Consider the following 26,310-nt stretch of genomic DNA (forward strand, 5'->3'; position numbering starts at 1 on the left):
GTCATCTTGATCCGACATGGATCGAGGCAAACACGTCTTGATTCTCGCCAGAGAAACGTCAGCGGCATGTGAGCGCGATGGATTCTCCCAGACGGGCCCTTTCTTGGCCTAGACAGTGTCGAGTCCTGCGCAATCGTGGGCGCCGGAGGGTTTGTGGGTTTTCCCACCAGCTTTGGCATAGCTGTCGTGGCTCGCGGCAGATCAGGCATGCTGCCGGCGGGCCCTCCCTCCCCCACCGTGCCCGCATATGCGTAGAGGCTCCAACGGGTGGGCTGGGCGAGCGACTGGCGTCACTGGATACGATTCTTGTTTATATCTGCTGGCTGGCCGGGACAATCGAGATGGCGGCCCGAGTCGGTGAGGTACGGGTACGGGCAGGACGACGGGGACCGAGCTTGGAAAGCGCACGCGTTTGCCTCCTCCTTACGGGCAAGAGAGGCCAAGTACAGTACTCGAAGCGGTGGAGATGGAGAGAGAGAGAGAGAGAGAGAGAAATGTGCGTACGGTTCGCAGAGCAGCAGCACCGAGGAAGCTGGACGCCACGAACCCGCCCACGCAGCTTCCCTGCACGCCCGCGCGGGAGCTGGGCTGCAATGGGCTGAGCACCTGTGGCAACAGCTGACCCATGAGCAAAAAGGCCGAGTGATGGCGAGCAGAAGGGGCAGACAGCTGCCAGTTGCGGACATGGAGCTGTGAATGATGCACCCGATACGTGATGTGTCAATGCGGCCGTCCTGGATGTGACGGGGACGGCCCGGCAGCGGCAGGATTGGACTGCTGCTTCAGCACGGCACTCTGCGGCTCACCTACGCTCCCGCAGCAGTCACGCAACAGCCATGTGGCCCTCCAAGTAGGCAATCGCAGAGCGACTCGGCCGGTCCCCCGCAGCCATGAATATTGGCCGGCGCCAGAGGGCCACAGAGGCAGACAGCCAGGCGGATGGACAAAGTCTCTCTCTGTTGATCCCTGGTCCTTGGTTGACCCATCCCATCCATGGGCTGCTCCATCCGTCTGCTGCCCAGCAGCTCCACGGGCGGCGGCGGCCCCTCCATCCAGGTCCCCGGCCTGCCACTGAAGCTCTTAAAGCGCGCAGTCGACTAGGGCCCCAGGAGAGGGCCACTTATCACCAGCAGCCCGCTCGTCCTGTCCAAGCCTGGCTGGCCCGCCTCGAGCGCCCGCTACTCCCGACACCGCGCTCTTCTCTTTTCGGGCTGGCTCGTCCCCTCCCATCCCGCTGCTCTGCTCCTGCTCTGGTCGAACCTCTCTTTCCTGTCGAGGGGGGGGTCTCCCTGCCATCTTCACGCCCGCCCACCTCTCCTGTCTCTCGTGCTCCCTCCCCCCTTCTTCCCGCCTCCACCACCCACCCAAGCTACGAGCGACCCCGGCACCCACAGACGACAGGTACCGCCATCCCTGAGGCAGAGCACACGGCTAGGTCAAGTACTCCCCTTTTCCCACCTGGTCGCCTGCCCGCTGTTCTTCCCAGGCGCCCGTACTTTTATCTCAGGCTCCGTCTCCCAGCCAGATTCGGTTCTCCACAGCCACAGCAATTCGGAACACCGCAACCCGCTCCTCTCGCTCTCCCTCTCCTCTCCCACAAGAGCTGTCGTCCTGCCCATCCTTACCTTCTCGCGACGCCTCGGGCTGTCGTTTCCTGTCCGCTACATCGTCACACCCAACCGTCTACCACTTCAGCATCCTCTCACCCAGCGTCGGCCGCCCTCTCTTCCAGACGGACAACCCCCAGGCAACCCCACCCTTGTGCCGTCCGTGTTGCGCCTCTCTAGGCTTGGGCCAAGAACCCCCCTAAAAGTCTCCTGTTGCTCGACTCTTTGCGCCGCCCGTCAGCTCGTCAACCACGTCTGCTACCCCTCCTGATAACCTTTGCGACAACAGAAGGGGACCATCGTCTGCAAGGATCGTCCAAATTCAACCTCCTTGCAGGCGCCGCATAGTCCACATCGCCACAGCTGTATCCGAAACGTCTTGATTGACTGGCCTGCCCACGGCCGCCTCCAATTTCGCCATGGCGGGAAAAATGGTGCTCTACAAGTTGGTGGTCCTCGGCGACGGAGGCGTCGGCAAGACGGCCTTGACCATCCAACTATGCTTACAGCATTTTGTCGAAACAGTATGTCGCCCTATTTGAACCCCCCCCCCCCCTTGATCTGGCTCGGGTACCGCCCCAGGATTTTGGTCGAGCACGGCTTCATGCAAAATAGCTGGCACCATCTAACACCTTCTTGTCGCACTCTAGTATGACCCGACGATCGAGGATTCTTACCGAAAACAAGTCGTCATAGATGGTCAAGCGTGTATGCTCGAGGTCCTGGACACAGCCGGCCAAGAGGAATATACAGCGCTGAGAGACCAGTGGATCCGGGATGGCGAGGGCTTCGTCCTCGTATACAGCATATCCTCGCGCTCATCCTTTTCCCGCATCAAGCGGTTTCACCACCAGATTCAGCGTGTCAAGGAGTCTTGCTCGGCATCGCCTTCCTACCCTGGCTCGCCCATAACGGCCGCCGCTCCAGCGAGCTCTGTGCCAATTATGCTTGTTGGTAACAAGAGCGACAGGTCGACAGAGCGCGAAGTCTCGACGCAAGAAGGCCACGCCCTCGCGCGAGAGCTTGGTTGCGAGTTCGTCGAGGCCTCAGCCAAGGCGTGTATAAACGTGGAGAAGGCATTTTATGATGTGGTCCGGATACTGCGACGACAGCGCCAGTCGAATCCTCGCCCGCTGCCTCCCGGAGGTCGACCCCAGCAGCGTGGCAACGGTGATGCCGATAGAGGTCATGGCGGAAAAGATCCAAACCGTTACCGGCGGCAGCGCAGCCGTTGCGTCATATTATAAATTCCAAACTCCCCCAAGGCTGGGCAAGGCGGAAACTTCACTCTGGGCCTGGACGAAAGACATCGCAGGAACGGCCCATCACACGACGCTTGATGACGACCTCCCAGACCATTTAGTATTTGCGCCACTGCGACAAAGGGCTTCCCACGATGAACCTTGACGCGCGCACACAAACACAAACGCAACCGATACCTCGCGCGTACGACGAGGCCGTTTGTACATCCTTTTTCATGTTTCTGGTGGTTCAAGATTCTTTGGTGTGATGCCGTGTGCATATCCGCCAGCGAGTTGTGTGTTCCACGTTGGCATTGATACCTTAGCTGCACTTGATTCGGTGACACCAGCTTTCAACTTGGCGAACGGCGTACGACGATCTAAAAAAAAGAGAGGCATATTTGGGCGCAGGGTCCTGGATTTTCCCCATTGCAAGGAAGATGAAATGTCACATATTTCTTTTTTTTCGCTCTTGTTATCACGCGGCAAGAGATATAAATTTGCAGCGCTTCTGAATCTAGTCTGGGTGATGGTACTTCTGACCCTTTCACCAGGGTGTCACTGGCAGCACGAGCAATGTACCGGCAGTTTGGACTGTATGGCCCGAGCTTGGACACTCCAGGCCCGCCGCCGTGACCCGTGCTCACCGTGTCAATCCTGGGGCAATGGTGTAGACATTGTTCAATATACTCACGATTGTGTTGATCTTCACAAGCCAAGGCATGATTATTACACCACTGTGACGTAACGCGATCGGACCGCGACGTGGCTATGGCTATGCGGTCAAGAGCCCCCTTTCATACTGCTCAGGATTCCGCAGCCAACTGGGACGGTGCCGCGTTCCCATTGCGCTCTCAATCTCCCATTTGAGGCTTGCTTTTTTGTTTGTTTGTTATATTGTAAACCCGCATGACAGGTCTCCTGGGAGGGGGTTCATGACCTCGTCACTTATGACGCCGCCCAGCTTGTGGCATGCATGTGCTCTTTGGCATCAGCCTCGGTGGGCTTTTTGCCAGCATCTGCGGCCTGTCTCTTGGGCCTGTCCTGTTCTGCTTGTGTGGCCAAGCCCCCCGGCATACCGGTCGCGCGCGCGTGGGGAGCGTGCAATTTTTCCCACCCCCCGGTACTTTTGTACGGAGCGGTGGAAGGGGGAGGAGGTGGAGGGGGGGAGAGGCCTGCAGCACGTAACAAACAATCAATGAACTGAATGGCATGTGCAACGAGGCTGTGAATGACACGATGTTGTGTTGTTTGTGTCCGCCTGTGGTCGTTGTTAAGACTAGCCCATCCATCCGCCGTTTCTGTCGAATCCGCAAATACTTACGGGGGGCCATGCAGGAAGAAGGGCCAGAAGGTCTTATGCAATGCGGCTTAAGGTACCTAAGGTAGGAATGGTGGGATGGCGCAGCGCGGCCGTTGTGTCTGTGCGACGGATCTCTTGACTCTCTCTCCCCCACAGAGCGGCGGGGGTTCCTGTGCTTTAACCCACACACCAAACTCACCAACCAACGCAACGGGGCAACCACTTTGGGGGACAGCAGCCAACTTTGATTTTTGGGGGGAAAGAGCGCAGCCAACATCAACACTGAATAACAATTATAACCCTCCCTCCCCTTCTTCCAGAATTGTCACCTTTCTGATTGGTAGGGAGACTGAGAAACAAGTCCCTGTCCCCCGCTCACTCTCTCTAGCTTCACCTGCAGAATCTCGCGAGCCTGCACAAAGAGGGAATTGGGAGGAAAGAGAGATGGTGTGTGTGTGTTTTTGTTCTTGCGCCCCGAAACCCTTGACGACGCAAGTTTTGGGCGTCTCTCGTCTCAGGGCTGGGCCACGCGTCTCAAAATGGAGAGGCATGGTGCTCGCGACACAATATGCACAGACACACTTTCTCTCTATCATGTTTCCACTTAACTACACAATAACACATTGTATGAGCAGCAGCAGCAGCAGGGGTTTACACGCAAAGCATGTTACACCCAGAGATGGTTTATCAGGAAAAACATCGAACAAATCACTTTGGCCAAAGCGGGCGAACGAGCAGCAGCAGCAGTAGCAGCAGGGGTAGATAGCAAAAAGGCGGCATTGCATTGCATAGCTTAGCGTAGCGTTGTGAAGCAACGCCCCCCACGATGCACCACCACCACCACCACCACCAAACCCCCATACCTCACACCCTGCCATCCACAACCGCCACCACCGCCAGAGCTTTAGCTACACCATATGAAAGGCACACCTAGCCAAGCATGCACGCACGGGCATGCACACATTCGCTCTCTCCCCCAAACCCGCCGCCCGTCTCAAGCCAGCGCCAACCAACTGCCCAGTGGACAAGAAGCACAACGGCGCGGCCGAGTAGCGACAGCCACATGCGCCTCATGACGCGGGTGGTGGTGGTGGTGGTGGTGGTTCTTCCGTTGCACACACACACACGCAAAAAGATGCAAAGCAACTTATTAGCTTTCTGGGTTCTTTTTTTTTGTCTCTCGGGTAAGCAACACGGCAGATATTGAAGGGGTGTAGTTTTGGTTCTGGTTCCCGCCTTGCTGCTGCCGCCGCTACCGCTACCACTACCAGCCTTGACTTTCAATTTCACACTTGTGACTCCCTGTAGAACGACGCTTCCAGGTTGGGGAACACACCTCAAGAGGCACGCTTACCCAACTGGAACGGGGAGCTGTGTCTTCTACTCCGTAATGGGGCAAAATCTCTTTGCCTCACCGTACACGGTCGACGCACGCACGCACAAAGGGGGCCGTGTTGCCAGATCAGGCAGGTTACCTACCTTGCAACATTGTGCTGTCTGTCCCTTCCTGCTGCTGCTCTCCCTCTCTCTCTCTCCCATGTCCTGGGCCAACTGCGGTGTCTAGAACGCGCGTTTTAGACTTTAGAGTTGCAGGCTGCGCGTGCGCGTCCCACCCCGTCTAATTTAGGTATATAATAACAGCAGGGCTGTTACTTCTGCTGCTGCAGCGGCGGCGGCGGCGACGGCGGCTGGCGCTGCTACCTGACGTGTCCCGCGCAACACATTGGAAAGAATGTGCCACGGCGTCTCTCGGGTGTACGTTGGAGTCCGGGCTGGAGACTTAAGGCGCCTTCAATCCAACAATCCAAGTCCCCTCGAATTCACAAAAGGGCGGTTTGAGGCAGGCAGGCAAGCCAACGCTTCTGGAAGGGTCGTCGCCATGGCATTGTCCGCCGAGCGATCTTGGGGAGACGCCAGGGTACGGGAAGGTACTGCAGTAATCATAATTGCTGTGTTGGTCGAAGCTTGTCAGAAGTCTTTCCATTGATGGTGGTCCGGGACAATCACAGGCGGATGTCTGAGCAACACAAGATCATATCGATTGTCGCTGGCCGTGATTGGCGGGCGATTGACAGCGTCGCATGTGGGTGGAGGATAAGGCTGAGCATCAGGCTGTGGTGGGCCGTCAGTTTTCGACGACGAAGTCCCTTGCTCCCAAGTTGCCCGGACTTGTGGTGTTCCTTCCACGAACGTCATCCATGGGTTGGGATAAGAACCCGGCGCCGGGCCGACGACTTGTTCCCCAGGCTGAAGCCTCGAAGACGAGGGAAAGTGTCGCCGGTTTGTCTTAGCGTCGTCGTGTCGTTGTTCAGCCCTGCCTTGGTCGTGTCGTCGTGGCGCGAGGACACGACGTTTGTTGCGAATATCGCATATCGAATTAAATCGTGTGCAGTGGAGAGCGGCAAGCCTAGCTGCTCAGACGGCGGCATGACTGGGGCAATAGCCACTAGACGGCGCTGGTAGTCCCTCCTCGTGGCGCAATGCTAAAGCAACATGTCGGCCCGAGACCACCCATCCCCCTACCTCGTAAGGAGGACAGACAGGGACGATCAGTGAGGCAACGGCGCAGCGTCGTTATTGTCCCCTGCGCAATTCCCAGTGTGTAGGATGCCTTCTCCCGTTGGAAGCGTGCTTTTGTCATCCGTCGTGATTTTACCGCTACGAAAGCCCTCGGGAAAGATCAATAAGCCGGCTCGACGTCAGGCTGGGTAACACTAGAGGAACCGCGCACAGGTCTGGCAGAAAATAAGCTCGGCGGCCAGTGGTGCCTCTGTGGATTTTTGAGTTGTGGCTTTTCCCAACGGACCCTGATTTGTCCGGCGCACGGCGGGCGGCGCGTCGAGGCTGCTGACGTAGCGATACGTTGCCGACAACGCGTACCTGGGCGATCCGCCAGAGACGTTACAACATCGACTTTCCTTGGCGATCGCCCGACACTATCATTCTCCTCTTTCCAGGTCGCAGGTCCTTAGCTCTCCAGCAAACCTGTCGCATGTTTCGGGCTATGGCTCTTTGAAATTCTTGCCTTACCCACTGGCCACAAGCCCCCTCCACTTTTCCTGCTCTCCCAGCCTCCGGGTTGCCCGCCGATGGGGCCGGACCCAGGAAAACGGCTCGTCGCGCTCAAACTTGCCATGGGCCACGGCAAAGTGGGCACGACGGCTGGCACGGCGAGCATGGGATCCAGGCAGGTAGCGGGACACCATGCAAGGAATCAAGGGTGGACCTCGAAGGAAGGCAGCCGATTCCACAAATGACGCGCTCTTTCGACCATTGTCATGGCCCGGCGACATGGTCCGGCTCGTTGATCCTCTTGAAGCTCATCTCGGTGTTATTGTACTTTCTGTGATCCGTCCCCGGGGGAATGTTCTTCTTTCCTTCACCACCAGAGGACCATGAGGTGTTGACCCTTGTCATCGTTCCCTGTGGTGGTCCAACAAACACCCCTACCAGCAAGGAACATCAGATTGCCGGCCGGAAGTCAGTCGACGGCACCCGACCGTGTGGTCTGTCTGGGATATTTGCTGTGAAGCTCCAGGCTGGTCCTTCACGGCGGTCTAGTTCCTGACCCGAATGCAGCCCGGCCGAACGTTTCGGAGAACAGATGTCACAGGCTGCGAGATAACCGAATTCTGGCTGGTAGCATTGCTTGGGTCCGTCCGATCGCGTGTAACCTCTGTCACGACTCGGCAATGACCCGAGCAAGCAGGTCCGGATTCCAGGTCAGCTACCGCCCGTGGCATGGTACCACAAGTCTTGATTTCGGTGAATTAACCCCTTTACGGGAAGTGCCGTGGTCAAGATGATGAGGGCTAGACCAAGCGGTCTTTGAGTGTGGAGATTGATCGGGTTGTTTGCCGGAGTCGTGAATCGTTGACATTGGCTGGTGCGAGCATTCAGTCACACAATGGTTCTCTAATTACCAATGGGGAGGAATAGCTTGAAGCAAGCGAAGCACAGAGCTTGGCGACGGCGCGTTTGACAGCGTCGGCCGCTCCGCTCTCAGTTCATCACAGATTGAGCAGAATTCCTCCTTTGGTAGCCACAATGGGAGAGAGCAGGCAGGTACGTGCAGCGGGGTGCTAGGTTGAGCTCGAGCCTGACAAGATGGAACATTAGCGAAAAGTTCTTTTTCCCGCTTCCCTGTCCGACATGTGGCCATGCGGCAGGGTCATGGCAGGGCCAGGACAAGTCCCGGGGTTCCGGGGCGGGTGGGGGGTGCTGACCCTGCCCCCAAGCCAGGTGGATGTCGAGCAGGCCCTCCCTGACCGGTCAATGGCACAGCCAGCGTCGACGCCGTATGGTGCTTAAGCGTACCTTGACCTATGTCGCGGCACGGCCTACCGCCTTACGGCCTGCCCAGTCGCGGCACGGCCGCGCTGCAGCCACGCCGCAGGCACGCAGGCCGCATGGTCTGCTGCGGCTCGTGTGTCTCTCTTCTCTTTAGCAGTGGGCGAGGAGCGCCCGGTCGTCGAGCGGCAGCGCAGTGCGGTGGGCGTTGGCAGGCTGTTGTAGTTGTTGTACTATGTACTTGCCTAGCCCCGGCCGGCCGGCCGGCCGGCCGCGATGTTGTTGTGCATTGGCGTGAGCAGCCCGGGGGTTACCCACTTGAGCAGGTGCAAAGCTCGTGCTGATAGTCGCGATAGCAGGATCCATGCTCGCAATAACAAGGAAGGTGCAATCCTCTCCCCGACGACGACCGCGTGCCTGGCCAGGTTCGACATTGGCACCCCGCAACCCCTCCAATTCCCCCGTCCTTGCCTTCCATTCTGATTCTTTGCAGCAACCAGGAGCCACAGGCCCTTCCTTGCAGAGGCAGCACAGGCTGTTGTTAAACTCTGGATGTTTCACGACTCGTGCCGTCATGACAGCCCGCTCCGAAGAGTGTGGCCCCAGCTTCCTTTCCGAACTTGCTCTGCCGACGCGGTCCTCCTACGGGGCTCCGGTCATCCGTACACACACAATCGCCCTTTTCCGCTTGGGACTCCACACCGGGCATTCGGAACCACAAGCCCGGGAGGGAGCCCCTTGACAGCGGCAGCTGTTCGGCAGCGCACGAGTCAAGCAAATCATCCGGAAGAGGAAAGGAGTATATTGCTTGGATCCTGACACTGACACTGACGCTGCCGCCGGGAAGGTCTATAACATGTGAAGCCTGCATGCTCTTGACAGGCACGGAGGAAACCGGCCTGAGTGATACGCCGGCGGCACCCGCCCGTTCATTAATGAGCCCTGCCTTGCTTCATCACGTTCATGGCGGCATCGCCCAGACGTTGATCCCTGCTGGGCTGTCCCAGCACCTCCTTTAGCAGTCACCGACACGGGTGGCCCCCATGCTTCGGCCCCTGGCTTGCCTGGCTGGTTCTAGTGCGGACTGGGACCGGCTAAAGAAGCTCGACGTTGCTTAGTGCCCTGGAGTGACGTACTGGGCGCCGTGGCACGGCCCTCGTCTCATCGCAAACACTTGGCTTTGGTGGTGTTCGAGTGTCCGTCGAAGACTCCATGGCTCCACGTCTCGGTAGCAGCCGCCAATGACTTGCCCTTCGGCGCACCAAGCACATGGTCCGGATCATACCAGTCGTCTTTCTGAAACGTGCTTGCCATCGCTTGCCGACTGCTTCTGCAACCACATAAGGCCTAGGATGGCAGTGAGCACAGACGCCAAATGGCCAGCGAAAACAGCATCATCGACCTTGAAGTAGCCAAGCAGGGTTGGTTGACCAAGGACGAGCAGGGGAATACTCGAAATCGGCCTGGAACGAGGGCAATGCGGGTTTGGGGACCAGTATCTAGACCAGCTGCTATATCTTGACTCGGGCTCCCCAGTCCCTTTCAGCAGCGTCATGTCGCGTACTGCAGATAACTGACTCTTGCATCACGCTGCTTTGCAGGTCCCACTTGATTCGAGCACACGCTATTGACAATGAAGGTCTGAGGTCCATCCTGATGGATATCACAATGCAGTACTCAGGACGCAAGGGGGCGATGCCTCCCTGGGTGGAGATCTGAGTTTGCGTCTTGCATATCGCAACTTGTAAGCCTGCCAGGCACGCCAGCCCAGTCCGAGCCGGAGATACTATGCTTTGCTTGTCCATTTGTATCAGGAGAAGGTCCATCACTGCATAGGTACCATCTTCTGCGGAAGAATGACTCGGGGTCCACCATGCCTTATCCTCCGCTGGCACATTTGGCCGGTCCGTAGGGCAGGGTGCTAGCACGCGTCACCGCTGGCATCGTCTGCTCGCATATTGGATAGAGTTTGCGAGGCTGCTTGGGCGTGGTGAGAGAGAGAGAGGGACCAAGCTGCGTCAAGCAGCTGCCCTGTCGGGTCAATTCCGCTGAGACGAACCAAGAGTCAGTTCAACTAAACCCGAGACTATTAGATCTCTCGACAACGCCACGAGCACTTGACGGCTTGCGCCAATCGTCAAGCCACGGCAACCAACCATGGCGGCAGGATCCCCGGGACCTTCGAGGCTTATTGTGTTCTAGACCGTCGCTCGCGCCGAGAACGGTCCTTTGCCTGACACAGACTTGTGCAGGCTGTGGCTTGCCGCCCACATGGCAGCTGCCGAGCTAGCGTTCCGTGGTCCAATGAGTCGTGGCGTGTTCTTTGTGTGTCGAACGAGGTGCGGCGTTTCTGTGCACACACACGCACGCACACGCACAAGCGCGCGCGCAACTTCCTACTCCTTTTGACACGTAATCGTTCGGAAATTCCGGTGAAGTGCGGCCCACCCGAGGCCACCATCATCGCTCTTTGCTCTCGCTGCCATAAGGCTGGCCCCCTTTGATTTCGTTTCGTCTGAATATGGCCTTGCTAGTCGTGTTTTGGTGTGACGCCTGTGGCGTTTGCGGGGGCGGGCTTTTGATCCTGCGGGGGAATTGGCTGAGAGTCGATGACGAGGCAAAGAACGGTAGGTGTGAAATCAGTGATACTCATTAGTGATACTCATCAAAAGTCGCGAACGGCGGGGGTAGATCAGTATGTCATATATTGGTTCGGCTCGTGATGGAGGTAAATGGTGTGAGTCAGGATCGTGCTTGGTTGCGCGTTCCCTTCCTCTCTCCGGGAAGAGATCCGTGACTTGTTCGATTCGAGTGTCCACGCAAGTACAAGGTAAATCGCCTTGGCACGGCGTTGTTGTTGACGTAATGATCCCCTGAAAAGAAGAGCAGGTGTCAGACCCAGGACTGGAGACTTCTGACCGAGGACGTGTTGTTGCAGACTCTGCTGGCAACGACCACAGATAGAAAGACTGGCAAAGGGACTGGGCAATCCTGCCATGATCAGTTTCTGAGACTTGTCTGACTCGAAGATATACTGCCTCACTCGACGTGCTAGGACAAGGAAGGAACATGTCTGAGCGGGAAAGAACCGGCTACCAGGCTTCGTTCATAACGCTGGGTCTTCTATCTGGCCGGTGTCAGCCGGGTCTGGAAGTGAACAGTGACGAGTTGTACGTATTAGTGATACGTATTATTGTTCATTGGTTGAATTGGGCGTGCCTTTGGCTTGTTCCGTTCCACAAGGTTTGCGGACATGTTACGTCAGATGGATGAGCATCATGATCGAGTGACTCTGCTGTCTTTTGTTTTCTGTCTCATGTCCACTACGGGTGCAGCAGCGATTCAAATGTTTACACGGTTGCTTCCCAGGAATCCTCCTAAGCAAGGAATCTGAGCACAGAATATCTTCTAGATATGCTGTGTCATGACTTTGGCCGGTGCGCCTCAATCTTGGCGATCACAGCGGCCCCTATCAAAAGATCTTGGCCAATGACCATCCACCAGTTTAAGGAAACCAGCCTCTTAGTCTTGAAGCCGGCTGCTTTCCTGTACGCCGGCAGCGCCAACTATGTATGTATAGAGCGGGAACTTGCAGGTCTACGGCCCGTTGTCCGTCTCGGCGAAGTCCAGTGGAGCTTCTGATGAAAACTCCTTGGCCTAATTCTATCCACCTATCAGGAAGCTTCGAGAGCTTGGTTGCCGGTACGTTTCGGCTGCCTCCAGTCTCAGTCCACTCTGAGTACCGTTGAAATGTACGGCCAAGTGCGAGAGACAATAAGGAGCGCCCGGTATTTACTTGTCTCGTTTCAGGCAGCAGGCGCCTTTCAGATGCAGTGTCACATTGCGCAAAATAAAGATCACTAATATACGGAAAGTGGAATTTGCGTACGACTTGATGATGCGAAGCTGTGAATATTTTAGCATGAGCGAGCCGTCATCACGATGGCGGGCGTTGTGCGTTCATGCCACCAGCGGGAACGAGACAAACACGCCGGCATTGGAGATCTGAATATTCGGTTTCAACAATTACAAAAGTACCTGAACCCAAAAGGTCATCTTGTTGGCTTTTGTTGCTCATTTGTAATTTCCAGGTAACCGTGTATTTTAGTCCCGCGAGATCATCACTATCTCAGAATGATACATCGGCATGAGATTGGGAAGTTATTTCAACTCTCAAGACAATGGTCCAGGACAGAGTTGCGTCTCTCAAGATCGAGGCCAGCTAAATGATAAAACGTGGTAATAGAGCCTCTCGACTTTGCCGCGTCGTGACAGATCAAATATGGACTACGGTAGAGATGTATCGAGTCTGTCTGTCGAATCTTTTATTTTTCCGACATATGTGAGGACAACTTACCGTAGTTCGTAACTGGAAGTCACTGGGTGATGCCCTCGCCCGGCTGTCATGGCCGCAAACTGGCTTTGACCATTAGTCGATCATCCAGTCTGAAAGCTGTTCAGTAGAGAATAAACTCGGTGATCACCGCAAGGCTGCGTAGTGTGATGTGCGCGGTTGAGAACTTCTTTGACCACGCTTCCCGTTTTCTTTTACACGAATGTGTTTTTGATAGCCTCTACATCGCTGCCATGCTACCGGCATGATATTAGTCAATGAAAGTGACAATGGCGCTATCTCGCGCTTTTCAAACCATCTGCTGGACGCGGCTGAGTTCCCCGTTGAAACTTCTACGCTGCTGGCAATGAAAGCTTTAAATCCATAGCCACGACCTCGATTGCTCAGATACCTGAGCCCGTTGCGACCTCCAGCGTACTTGAGACCCCTCAGACCTCTCTCTTTGCCGCATAGGCCTTGTGACCTGTGCCCCTTGGCTCATGTAGTCTATAGCGAGACCATAACATAGCCACTTCTTTGTACTATGTAGTTCCCCTGGTCTACGCGGAGAATTAATCTCACTGGCAGCTTATCTATATCTTATTTCTCCAGGAGTACCATTGAGGTCAATCAAGCCATTTCAGAGCCCTTTTGTCATGCAGGGGGGTCACTATAATGATCAGGTCCACCTGAGATCTCCCACCGCATGGTGCATATATTTGCATTGTATTATACGCAACAACCGGAGCCACACGAACGGCATACTGCAAGTGATATAGCATGGAGCCGTTCCTGGCCACTGGTCCACGAGCACGTGGTCATCGCGACCTCGGGATGAGGCGCGAAAGATCCGCTGGACACCGGCCTGGCCCCATAGTGCTCAAGGGCTGATCGTCCCATCTGCTGTCAATGCCGTTGAGATATCGGGAACGCCTTTCTGGGCGTTGCTTTGACCGCACAGTCAGTACCCTCATCCATGGCTGCAACCACACAAAACAAGTATGTGTTCACCGGCACGGGATGGCCTTGCCCGAGTAAAGTGGCTTGCTGAAGCAGGGCCAAACACGCCGGGTTCCTGGCCAACTCGGCTGTTGTGATCACATTGCAACACCGTGCGAAGCTATGGACTTGAAATCAGCCTGAGCTACTCATGGCAAATCCCGATGATGGAGTGCTCGCGCCGTCGTCCAAACGCAAAATCCTCCCAGGTGAGCCCGGCGTCGCACTGGATGGTGTCTCGATACTACGCGCAAAGTTTCGAAGGGAGACATTCGGAGCAAGTCGGCGACACACCATCACACGGTAGCTGCGAGCGGACCCCGACGAGGCGAAGCTGGGGCGCCGAGGCTGTACCGTAATTAGCAATCCTCCACCGTGCTCCCTCCCGAGCTCTTGATTGCCTACTTTAAGTACGGTACCTACGCAGTATGCCTCTGGGCAAGCTGCCACTAATAGCACAAAGGATGCAGGCGGCGCGTTTCGATTACACGCGAAGGCGCTAGCGGACTCCCCGCTGTGGACTGCTACGCTGCAGTGCTCGCCCTGCCTGTGCGCTTTAGCGTGGTGGAACGAGGCTTCACTTTTCCCCAACGGCCCGCATGTCCGTGCGGTCGCGAGCTGGAGGGTCTCACCCTCAGACAGAACGTGATTGAAGATGCTGCGATGCTACGCTGGCTGGGCACCTCGATCATCTATCTGTCTGGCGGCAGCATTGGGGCTGCAGGTGTCGCTGTGATGGCCTGCAGGTACTCCCCTCTGCGCCGGCAGCTGCCCGCCCGCCCACCTGCATGCCTCCCCATCCGCGCCGTGCCTGCCCGTGGTCGTCGTCTAATGAATCTCTTCTCCGTCCTCGCTCTCCCCCACAACAGCACCACACGCAATTTCTTATCGTGGACAGCCTTCTGCCATCACCAGCGCAACCGGCATCTTCCCTGTGATTTCCAAGAGGCCCAGGATCCTGACAGCCTCGTCCCGGTGTGATAGCAACGGTTCCCTGTCCCTTGGCCCCCGGCCTGCAGCCATCAAACGGCCGAGACACCATCAGCCACGGCCGTCACACTGCGCCCATCTCAAGGACTGGTGTGATGAGCTCGCCCGCCCTGCTCCTGCAGCGGGACACGCTCTCAAACAGGCAGCCCGGCTCGAACCATCTCACGCCTCCGGATGTCTGCCGACCGGTCCGAGCGAGCGTGCCATTCCGCCACTAAACATGTCCAGCCCGCCGCCCCGTCTCAACATTCACACCGGCGTCCGAGATCGTCCTCTCCAGCACCGTCGCATCCCATCCGGAGTACGCGGGATCCCGTCATGGCCATGAACCGTGGACCGTGGACCGTGTCATGCCCGTCCGTCTCGAATTCCCCAGCAGAGGGGCTAGCATCGTGTTACTCCGTACGTGCCTCCACGGCCATTTCCCCAAAGAACGGCGCGTTGCGTCCAAGTACGACATCGAAGACCTCTCTAATTACTCCATGGTCCTTCTCCCGGCCGCTCCCGTGCTCAGCAATTGGTGGCAGAGACAGTGCATTGCCGAAAGTGCTCATTAACAGGGGCCCCACCCCGCCGCTGTTCCAATTTCCAACGGCCGGGATCCCTGCCAATTGCGCTGGACTGTGTTGCATGGGGGCCCCCGTCGACTGCTCTGAGCGGTTCAGGCTTGGCTCAGCTGTGATATGTGGAAGAGTCGTACGCCGGGAATATCCTTTGAGGATTCGACTCTGCTCTTGAGGGAATCAACTCGAGCCATCTGCTCAGTCCACACAGCAATCATGAGCTAATGGCACACTGAAACTGTGGAAGACACCAGCCGTCCGACCTGCATTCAGACCATTGGAGTCTTCGACGGAACCTCGCCTGGCATTCTGCTCTGCCTATCCCTGAACCGGTGCTCGTACACAATATGGCTCTGCCTTTCATCCAAATTTTACCAACCCCGGCTCGACGTCACGTTCTGGAGTATCAAACCCTGCCACCAACAAATTGAGATTCGCCCCCGAAACCTGTTCTTGCTTGCGGATTGGTTCGCCCTGGTCCGTAGGTGTTCGTCCGCACCTACTGCGACCTGCTACACAGAACATTCTCAGCATATGCCTAGCATGACGCACAACATCCAGCCTGTCCAAGTCGCATCTGGGCCCCCAGTAAGGACCGGGGATGGTCTGGTAGTTTGACGCGACGATGTTGGCCGGCCGCATCGAGGTGGACCGGGGAGCAAGCTCAGCTTACGCCTTTTCTGGTTAACAAGTCTAGGGTCTTGCTGCCAAATGGAGCGACGGCCACCCGCGGATGCTTCCGGACACCAATCAAAGGGGGGCATAATAGGCGGGAGGCAACAAGACTTTGCGGAAATGGGCGAGCCGGCTGGCTGAAACGCGCGGCGCTGTGCCAAACTGTCGGATTCAGGGACAGTCCTTGCGCTGAAGGTTGCGGGTGGCCACCTTTGGCGGCTGGCCTAGCCCCTGGCTCTCGCGCTAATAACTGTGAGGCAGTGCTTCATTGGCAATCCGATATGCACGTGAAATTCGACGAAAGCCATTGTTGGTTGCCGACGACCCAATTCTGAGTCCTCGACAAAGGATAGCTTAGCCACTCGTGTGATATGCAGGCATGCCACGAGTGGTCCGTATGGAGTACGCAGTAGGCATCCGGAGGTTGTTGCGCGGCTAGCTATCCAGTGCGGCTGCTGGCCGGCGCTGCACGGCTCAACTCCATCTGGCCGTCCCACGGAAAGGTACCCTCGCCCAATCTTGTATAGGTTTTGGAGGGATGATCACGCACCCTTGTCAAACTCTGCCTGGGACGGTCCACGAACCCTGACCAGTGATCAGCTTTACTGACTCTTGTGGCCTGGCTCGACTGTACATCAGCTAACGACTGGCTTAGCTCGATTTGGTAGGTATCGACCTCGGCATCGATGTGGGATCACGTTGCACCGGATTTCCTCCTTGATCAACGATTCATGGAAAGGACGATCCGGGCGTAAGTTCGCTTGAAGCAGCTCGCGCTGCCTACCCGTCCCGTTACTCAGAGACTCGAGTGGCTGCAGTCAGTGTCGGCATCAAGGGAATAAAGACCACGGATCGGACTGACCCCCAACATGCAGTGATGACCTCTGTACCCCATCTTTATGCATTGGTCTGGCCCGACCGTCTGGAAGTGGATGTCAAGCTTAACTAGCCCAGGTTCACCACGGCGCCTCGCATTAGCGCCAGCCGTCCCATGCCTACCCTGGCATAGTGCCAGGGCGTAGCAAGAACCGACCCTTTAGTGGCCGCTCCCCCCTCGAGGTTTATTCTTTGAACAAAAGCCGTGGCTTGTCATTGTTTCTTTTTCCTTCCTCCCGTCTTCAGGGTACGGTCTTGAACGTGGAGAAAGCCGTGAAAGACGTGAAAGAGAAGCACGGTGTACCAAATTGGGTAGGGCTTGTGCCGCTGACAGTGTTGCATCTTTCCTGCTTGGGATGTGGGTGCCCCTTTCCCCCTGATCCGAGACAAGGACATGCAGCCTGGACGTTGGGGTGCATACGCTCGTGTGGAAATCCCTTGGGCACGTCAGTTTATCCAAACCACGCGCGTGTGGCCGGCACCTCTCTCTTTCACCCTAGCTGGGACTCCCTTCTTTCCTCATCCGCCTCTAGCAGATCAGGCCTGCTCGAATCGAGGAAGCTCAGCACCTACGAGCGACCGAGGTTGCTAGTCGACCGGACCATTGGGCTGACCAACGACTTACTTGTACTATGACTTGAACCAGTGGTAAGTGGTCATTGGGCTGATCGGAGCACCATCATACTGGTGAAACACACTCAGGTTCGGATGCTTGGAGCAGCTTCATGCAACAGAGGCCTGCCCCAAGCCTAGCTATATTCCGTCCGGAGCTGTCCCAAACTTTGTAGCCGACTTTGGCTGACTCGTTTTGTTGCACATTCAGTTTGTTCAAGTTCTTTCGCGTCAGCGATTCAAGTCGAGCATCTTACGGCAGACCTCCAGCCTATTCGACCCAAGCCTGGAGGGCTTTTGGACCCTTTGCGTTCGCTTCTCGACTTTCATAACATCGAAAACCCGAGTACACAGCCAAATATCACCCAGGCAGATTGGATTGATGTGTCCGTGGTAGCTTCTGCTAGAAGCTGCATATCTGCAACCTCCAACGCACGCACTCGAAACTACGGCTCTAGCAACCATGGAGTCTTGGGAGACCGAAGATGAGAGGCACGCCTTCACGGACGTGGCTTTGCCGACACCCGCAGAAACGCCTCGGCGAACCCTCTCGAGAACTTCAAGAAAGTCCCGACGCTCAGTAACACCACCGATGCCATCGTCGTCCCCTCCCCGGCTGCCTGAGCCAAAGCCGGAACGCAGAAGCAGGGGCATGTCGAAGGACAAGCTCAAGGGGGAGGAGCAGATCAGCGCGCTCGACCCGCGACGTTTTACTCCAACTCTGCATGCCAACCTGGTGTCTGAGATCTTGGCGTTGCGTCGCGACCAGGAAGACAAGCTCAAAATCATCGAGACACTGGAATTGTCCCTGCAGGAGTCTCGTGAAGAGCAGGAAGCCCTGCAAGCGTCTGCCCTTCAGACAGCAAAGGAAGGGCGGTCGCTCAAACGGCAGCTCGCCCTGTTGGAGGGCGGCACGTCGTCGGCTCTGGGCGAGCTTGCCAGAGAACGCGACGAGGCTGTCGACGCAATTACTGATACTCGAAAACGGCTCGAAGTCGCCCAAAAGAAGGTACGGGCACAGGAAGAAGATTCAGAGAGGGTGCACCAGTTGTGGTCCCAGGAAAAGGACGAGTGGGAGGAAGAGAGGCGCAAGTACGAGCGCAAGTTGCACATTGCGGACAGCCGCCTCAAGCTGGTCCTTGAAGAGGTGGCCAACATGCAGAAGGTCCAGGATGATGGTGGTGCAAGCGCGTCAGCCGAGCGGCATGGGGAGGAGGCGGACGGAACCAACAAGGACCACGACGCTGGCAGTGTGAGGACGAACAGCCTGACAAGCAGCGTGCGGTTCTCCATGATGAGCGGCCCTGGCAAGGTGCTCGGGCACTCCCTGGCTGACGAGCTGAACTTTGACGACGACGAGGACTGGCAGACGGACCCAGATGGCCGCCAGAGTGTCTTGTCTCACTTTGGTCACAACCGCACCTTCAGCCGCGACAGCGTAATGTCTCGGACTCATCATAGGAATCAGAGCCACGACAGCCCCGTTCGCCCCGGAAGTGTCGCGCGGCGCGGCAGGATGTACGCCAACCCAGCTGTCTTGGAACGCCTCCAAGGCGGGATCCTCGAGGCCGCTGAGGAGCTGGAGGCGGCTCCCAAGGTTCAATACATGGACACGGGAATCCAATACTCCCCTCCTCCATCTCCAGAGGTGCGGCCTGCGCAGCCCTCGACTCCGGAACCCGTGCAGCTGCCTGCCCTGGCCGACATGGAGTCGCCTGCACGAAACGACGCCGAGGTCGAGGCCAACCAGAGCCGCAAGCGCGTGTACGTCAGCCGGCCAGCCTCTGCTGGGCCGATGCCCCCATCGCCGCCCAAGTCCAAGATGGTGTCCCTGGGCACGCAGACTCTTGCCGAGTCTGCAGTGGCTCGGATGATCTCACCCACGCCGGCGCGGGCTGCACCAGCGCCGCCGCCGCCTGTTCCTGAGCGGAAAGCGCCAAAGCCGCGCCCGATGCAGTCGACTGCCACGCAGACAGATGCTGTCCCGGTCGAGCAGCCTGCTCAGACCAGTGAAGCTAGCATTCGGCCCATCCTGTCAATTCCAAGCATTAGCATCATCCCGCCAACCAGCAGGGCTGCCTCGCCAGAGGAACGTCGCCTGCCTCAGTACGTCAAGGACTTTGGGTGCCAGGTCTCGTTGTCCACCACGGTCGACTGCTCCTCGACGGCGACGCAGACGGATGAGATTCGTGTTGATCAACGGCTGGATAGGCTGCCTCTGCACCTTCACCCATCCACTATCTCCTCGCGGCCGACCTCACCAGCAGCCACCAACCCAGCCATGGTCGAGGAAGCGGACAGTTTCACCCCGTCGCCTAACCCAGTCCCACCGCGCAACCCTAAGCGTCTGACCACCAAGAGGAGCTTCACGCAGGAAATGCCATCATCGCCACCAGATTCGCCCTACCTGGACATGGAGACTCATGATTCGTATCCGGGTAACAACGACAACGGCCCGCTCTCTACCGAGAACGCTCTCCTGCGACGGCCACCTCGCATCAGCAGTTTGTTTGCTGGCTTTGAAGCCAGTTCTGACGATGGCGAAGACTTCAAGGACGCCGATCTGAGCGACGCAGAGTTCCAAACTGCTTTGTCGGCACCTAGACACACTAACAGTCGCCAGAGCCAGCGATCACCGCCACCGCCTTCTTCTCCCGAGCAAGCACAGATGAGGCGTGGCGCCGCCGCTAGTATTGCCACGCTCACTTCACCCGAGGTGTACAGTAGCTACAGTCTCAATGGCGAGGCCCGTGAGGTTTCAAAGGCTAAGCCATCATTGAAGTTGTCCACAAAGCCGGGCGAAAAGCCGTCAATTGGCCTCTCCGGCTCGCGGATGAGCGTCATGCGCAAGGCTGCCATGATCCAGAATGGTATTGCGACGCATCAGAATCGGACACGCAGTCCAAGCTTGACTGATACACAGGACCCACCATTCCCTATCCCTACGAGAGCAAGCTCTCGGCGGCCTCCAAACAGTTTCATTGCCCCGAGCGATGGCCAGCACAGTCCGACCCGGGCGGGCCAGTCTTACAACCGCCGCACCCACCGGAGCGTACCGTCCAGGAACGGCAGCCTGCGCAAAGTGAGGTCTGCCGCTCAGTTGCCACGATATGGCCGCGGCAGGAGGCAGGGCAGCCGATCGCCGCCTCCCATGTCACCTTCGGACGATGCTCTGGAGAGCCCTGGTCTGCCACCTCTGCCGAGCAATGACCTCACCTCGAGCAGGAGGGATCCCTACAACCGTTACAAGACCAACCACCGGTCGCGCCCATCAACAAACACAGCGAACACAACCATAACGGAGGACACCAATGTGCAGTCAGTCGGCAGCTCACAGCAGGCTTCCAGCGTGGTAGATGCCATTGCCCAGACCATGGTGGGAGAGTGGATGTTCAAGTATGTACGCCGGAGGAAGTCTTTCGGCATGGGCGACGTCAAGACGGGTACCGAGGAGAACAGCAACGATCGCCACCGGCGCTGGGTCTGGCTGGCGCCATATGAGCGTGCCATTCTCTGGAGCAGCAAGCAGCCCGTCTCTGGAAATGCGTTGATGGGCAAGCCTGGCAGGAAGTGTAAGCAAAAAGCAGTTGGAGATGCGTGTTGACAGACAGACACTAACAACCTGCGTACAGTGGTCATCCAGTCAGTTCTGGACGTCAAGGACGACAACCCAGCACCCAAGGGCTTCACACAGATTTTCAACCGCTCTATCCTCATCTTGACACCGCAGCGTGCCTTGAAATTTACGGCAACCTCCGCGGAGCGCCACTACTTGTGGCTGACGGCTCTGTCGTTCCTGGCACACTCTCAGCAAGCGGTCCCCGAAATCCTCCCATCAACAAACGGCCCAGCTCCGCCGCCGACGATGGGCGGTGCACCAGCGTTTGAGCTCAACAAACCCAAGGCTAAGCGTGGTGGTATCCGCGACTCCATCCGACTGACCAAGGGCAAGAACCCTACAATGATGACACGCAATGGCGAGAACAAGACCATCGTAAGCCCGCTCGGAGAGGGATTCGCATATTCCGAGAATCACTTCGTCCCCCAGGTTCCTCACCAGAGAGAACTATCCAAGGAGGCTGCGGAGCCGCCATTCATCCCACGCTTCCACGAGAGAGGACAGGAACGCGTGCACGAGCGCGCGAACCAGGTCATGCTTCACGGACGCAAGAGGAGCAACACAGGCGGCCACATCCCACCACCCATCTCCTTCCGCGGCTTCTCTGGCCCTAGCACGGGCAGCTATCACACCACAAACAGCAGCATCGCGGGCAACAGCGTCGGTACGGCTGGATCTTCCGACATCTACCAGTCTCAAGCTTCAAGCGGGCCGACCTGGGCCATGAGTCAAATCGGCTCGCAGAGGACATCCGAAGCGTCGTCGCGCCCGCCGACCAACAACTTCTTCGAGGCTCTCGGCACAGTCCGCATGGAGGCCTTCATCAGCCCGCTCGCATTCCCGCGTTTCGAGGAGCACCCGAACGAGAGCGAAGAGTGGAGGTACCGTGCGCGGAGGCGCAGCAAGGAGATCCGTCGCAACCGGAGCCGGAGCAGGACGAGACGGGATAGCTACACATCTCGCGGCACGCGCAACACCGAATCTGTCTACGGCGGTAGCCGCACCACTGCAGACGACGACTACTTCCGCAGCGATCCCTTCCGGGGTTTCTAAGTATGGGATCGCCGCATTGCATTCGTTCTCGCGTTGTTATAACAGGCATCTGCTTTTTTGAGCATGGCGTCACCACATACTCTTTGACCCATATCACTGTACTACCCTCAATCCACTACGCAGTATTTTTTGGATGCTGCTTTCCGCTTTTGTTATACTTCGCCTATACCCCCTTTTTAGCGATGGAAATATCTATTGCGAGCGAGCACATGAGCGAGCATATGATACCCTCAGCGCACTTCTTTCTCTCCATTCGCTTTGGCAGTTTACCCTTTTTCACATAACATTCCTTTGCTCGCTCGTCACCTGGGCAGCTTACGCAGTCGACTTAGGTCGGAATGGTCGATCCTTATCAGCTCCATTGTTTCTGCGTCACCCCACCTATTGGAGGCATACGCTATTGTCGCTGCGACACTTGCGCTCTTCAGCAATCACTTGTCCTGGTTGAGTTTTCCCTTGTTTGGCGTTGGATTTGGTCTTGCTCTCTCTCTTGGGATTTCGTTTTGGTCATTTGCAGGGCCCACACTTTAGGGATCTCTACGGAGCAGGCAGGCTCAGACCCGGATACAGGTGTAGGATAGCACCTGACTGTTTCTTTCATGGGAGTGGCATTGAGTGGAGGCAGTTGATGGAGTCTCCAGGGACCTGAAAAAGATTTCGACAACCTCACGGAAAGTAAACAACATAAAAGCATAAACCAACAAATAATAAAGGAGGGCGCGCAGGAGTGGAAAGAAACAAACAAACAAGATGCAGAGTCACACACGACTCCTTGCCGGTTGCTGGCGGAGGCCACCGTCAATATAGCTGGAAATACAGCAAAAAGAGGGGGTTTGAGTAAGCTGGATAATATAAGCGTTTATGTTGTTGCTGTGGAAAATAGAAACGCTGAAGAATGCATCCCGAACAACCTCTTTGTGTTTCTAGAACTGCGCTCCATCCGCTTTCTTGCATGTGGCTACCAGTGTATATGCGATCAAGTGAAGGCTCCCAAACGGCCAAGGGATGTGTCTTATCTTTCGTCTCCGTCTACGTCTCTAGCCGATACTCTCTCCCTATTTACTCATAATCATTATCATCGCCACCCACTGCTGACTACTCAGGAGCAAACAACTTCCCTAGCGCCTCGAGCTCGACATTGCCGCCGCTAAACACGATCCCGACATCCCAGCCCTCCTCGCCAGCCTCGGCAGCCACCAGGTTCCTAAACTCGTCGTTGTACAGCGCGACGGCGAGCGGCACGGCCCCGCTGGGCTCGATGACCATCTTCATGCGCTCGTAGACGAGCCGCATGGCGTCCCTGATCTGCCTCTCGTCGACGCTGAAGAAGCCGCTGACCAGCCGGCGCTCGTAGATGACCTGCCAGGGATAGTTTCCCAGCGGCGTGCGCAGGCCGTCGGCAATGGTGAGAGACTTCACGGCCTCGACGCGCGTGCCGGACTCGTAGCCCCTCTTTGCGTCGTCGGCGCCCTGGTGCGAGGGCTCGCACCCAAAGACCTTGATCCCGGTGCCCTCGCAGGACAGGGCCACGCCCGAGAGCATGCCGCCGCCGCCGCAGGGGGCGAGGATGACGTCGAGGCCCTTTCTGGCTGGCTTCTTTGCCGTTTCCGTCGTTGTGGTGGTGGTGGCGGCGGCGCGGAGGTTCCTCTCGAGAGCCTTTGACGCGGGAGCGCGGTAGTCGAAGAAAGCGGGAGCCTCGCCGGCGGTGGCCTCCTCCTCCGCGGCAATGAGCGCCGCGGCGTCTTCCTGCAGCTCCAGGCCCAGCGTGCCCTGGCCCAGGATGATGTCCGGGTGGTCGTAAGGGGGGATCAGCGTGGCGCCGGTCTCCTTCATGACGCGGGCGGTCTCGGCCTCGCGCTCCGTGCTCGTGGAGCCGCTGAAGACGACGTTGGCCCCGTAGCCCTTTGTGGCGGCGATCTTGGGGGGAGGCGAGATGGTGGGCATCACAATGTGTGCGGGGATGCCGTGCTGCCTCGCCGCAAGGGAGAGGGCTTGGGCGTGGTTTCCTGTGAGAGCAGGCAGGCAGGGGGGCGTCAGTTCTTGTGAATGCCGCCCACGGGGGTTTTAACAAGTCCACCATGTATATGTGGGTTTGTCAATGGGCTTCTCGAGGCAATTCTAGGAGACTTTGGTGTTTCCAAGGACTAGACCCTCCTCCACACTGTTCCAGGCCGTAAGACGGCGTTTGCTTTATGCCGGAAGCATCGAAGCATTGGCGACGGCAGAAGCAGAAGAGGATGAGCTCTTATATTGGGCCGAGCAGGAAGACGAAGGTCAGAAGATGGGAGACAACATACCACTGCTGTGCGTGACGACGCCTTTCTCCCTGCCGCCTCCCTCCAGCCAGCCGGGCTGATCCATCAGCCTGCCCAGCGCATGGAACGCGCCGCGGGCCTTGAACGCCCCGATCCGCTGCATGTTCTCGCACTTGAAGTACAGCCTCATGACGGGGGCCTTTGGTGCATTGGCAGCTCCGCCGTTGGTCCGCCCGACCTCCGCCCTGGCCTCGGTCTCGGCCGAGCTGACCGTCTCGGCGGTCTTGCTCTGCGCGTCGCTGCTGGCGGGAGGCGTGGGCGACGACGCCAGTGCCGTGAGGGTTGCGTTGGTCAGTGTGGGCGTGTGGTGGACGTAGGGCCGGATGCGCTCGCGGGCGGCCTGGACGCCGGCGCGGCTGAGGGATGGTGAGGTCGACGGGTCTGCCATGGCTGTGGTGTGTCTCCTCTCTTGTCTCTGTTTCTCTTCCTGGCCTATGTATGGTGTTCAAGTCGTGGAAGAGTCCTCGGCCACAAGTAGAATGCGAGATGTCACTTGTAGCTTGTGGGGGGCCGTATGTTCACTGCAACGGGGATGTCTTCACTCGCGGTGCGTTTCAGTGCAAACGAGGCGGGCAGGAGACGAGTTATATATATACTACCAGACCGCGCAACCAGGCCGGGGCCGAGATCCGATTCTCGCCTATCAACAACTTCAAGAGTGCCAGTGAGGAGAGAGCTGCACAATGTACACGCCGGTGTGTGAGCCGCGCTTGCCCACCACGCTACGACTGACCGAGGGGTGGGGTCTCCTCTCCGCGTCTTTACCACATCCTCCTCTTGCCTTAATTAGGTAGTGGCATGGATGTGGAGGTGCTTCCAGTCGTTTCCACCATGTTGCGCGTTGCGCGTGGGGATTCCTTCAACACTTGGCCAATCCGTTTTTTGAGTCACGCCGGTTCTGCGTAGTCGGCCAGGAGCAACCCTCGTGTGATTCTTCGCCAAACAGTGGTGTACCTAACAACATCTGACAACCTTATCCAGAGCCCATCACAACCCGCGCGTGATCGGACGACCAAAATGAGTCTGATATTGCCGCCATGACACTTCACATCAGGCAACTCTCCCCTTCCCTACGCAGAGCGACCTGCCTATTCCAGCGCGCCGGATTCCGTACCCTGTCGACCGCATCTTCTTGTCAGGTCCATACGATCTGCTATTCCACACGGCACGGTCATTGCCGCAGCTACTACCCTACGTAACTCACTCTTGTCGCTCGACCCCACCTCCCGAATCCTTCTCGGGTTGGCATAGCTATCCTCCCCCGGACGATCCATTTACACGATCAGGCCGACATCCGCTCTGGCAGCCGATCTTGAGATAGGTATGATCAAGGACCCTGGCGAGCAATGTGACAATTCACCAATATATTGTCAAACTTGTTGATACTGCTCGTATGGAGGATCTAGGTTCTGGACGTCCCTCTGTCGTCTTCCTGTCTGTCCTTCCTCGCTACTGCACTCCCGCCGCGGCAAGAACCCCAAATCCTCTCAGTCCCTACACCCTAATTCCGAATTATTTCATCGCCTTCTGGCCAGCAATGAACAGCTGAAGCTATATCGCAGAACACCACGGTGGTATAAAATGGGGGAGATGAGGGGGGTGCCGTCAATCCGCCGCTTCGACACCAGTGAGTCCCTCCCCTCAAAGCCCTTGCTCAACCCCACCATGCAAAAGTCGTCCCACAGTCGAGCGAAACCGTGGAGCGGCATCGGCACCCGCCCCGATCCGGCTCCGGTCTCCATAACCCTTGCCCCACTAAAACTTTTGTGTCGCACACTCACGCGCACACACACACACAAGCTCTGTATCCAATTATTTTGCTCGAGCGAATCGA

The 26,310-nt window shown here is 57.3% G+C and overlaps 5 protein-coding genes across 5 annotated transcripts; 3 read left to right on the plus strand and 2 right to left on the minus strand.

Moving 5' to 3' along the window:
* Positions 1-2,026: 2,026 nt before the first annotated feature.
* On the plus strand, positions 2,027-2,854 carry B0I36DRAFT_365511 (ras family-domain-containing protein; the record flags this gene model as incomplete). The annotated part of the gene is made up of 2 exons (XM_046159150.1): positions 2,027-2,131; positions 2,258-2,854. 2 exons carry the CDS (start codon positions 2,027-2,029, stop codon positions 2,852-2,854), a joined length of 702 nt encoding a protein of 233 aa, XP_046009073.1.
* A 1,334-nt stretch (positions 2,855-4,188) lies between these two features.
* Positions 4,189-4,983, plus strand: B0I36DRAFT_329284 (uncharacterized protein). Its single transcript, XM_046154702.1, has one exon. It carries the CDS (start codon positions 4,248-4,250, stop codon positions 4,899-4,901), a length of 654 nt encoding a protein of 217 aa, XP_046009074.1. The 5' UTR covers positions 4,189-4,247; the 3' UTR covers positions 4,902-4,983.
* A 1,360-nt stretch (positions 4,984-6,343) lies between these two features.
* On the minus strand, positions 6,344-7,444 carry B0I36DRAFT_351810 (uncharacterized protein; the record flags this gene model as incomplete). The annotated part of the gene is made up of 2 exons (XM_046157047.1): positions 6,344-6,634; positions 7,253-7,444. 2 exons carry the CDS (start codon positions 7,442-7,444, stop codon positions 6,344-6,346), a joined length of 483 nt encoding a protein of 160 aa, XP_046009075.1.
* A 10,508-nt stretch (positions 7,445-17,952) lies between these two features.
* Positions 17,953-22,161, plus strand: B0I36DRAFT_247993 (uncharacterized protein; the record flags this gene model as incomplete). Its single annotated transcript, XM_046150348.1, has 2 exons — positions 17,953-21,061; positions 21,122-22,161. 2 exons carry the CDS (start codon positions 17,953-17,955, stop codon positions 22,159-22,161), a joined length of 4,149 nt encoding a protein of 1,382 aa, XP_046009076.1.
* Positions 22,162-23,056: 895 nt separating this feature from the next.
* On the minus strand, positions 23,057-25,108 carry B0I36DRAFT_272480 (pyridoxal-phosphate dependent enzyme-domain-containing protein). The gene is made up of 3 exons (XM_046151314.1): positions 24,459-25,108; positions 23,825-24,167; positions 23,057-23,746 (listed from the first exon to the last, which is right to left on the minus strand). Exons 1-3 carry the CDS (start codon positions 24,862-24,864, stop codon positions 23,257-23,259), a joined length of 1,239 nt encoding a protein of 412 aa, XP_046009077.1. The 5' UTR covers positions 24,865-25,108; the 3' UTR covers positions 23,057-23,256.
* Positions 25,109-26,310: the final 1,202 nt, after the last annotated feature.

The sequence above is a fragment of the Microdochium trichocladiopsis genome, assembly GCF_020744255.1.
Source record: "Microdochium trichocladiopsis strain MPI-CAGE-CH-0230 chromosome Unknown B0I36scaffold_8, whole genome shotgun sequence".
NCBI classification, from domain to species: domain Eukaryota; kingdom Fungi; phylum Ascomycota; class Sordariomycetes; order Xylariales; family Microdochiaceae; genus Microdochium; species Microdochium trichocladiopsis.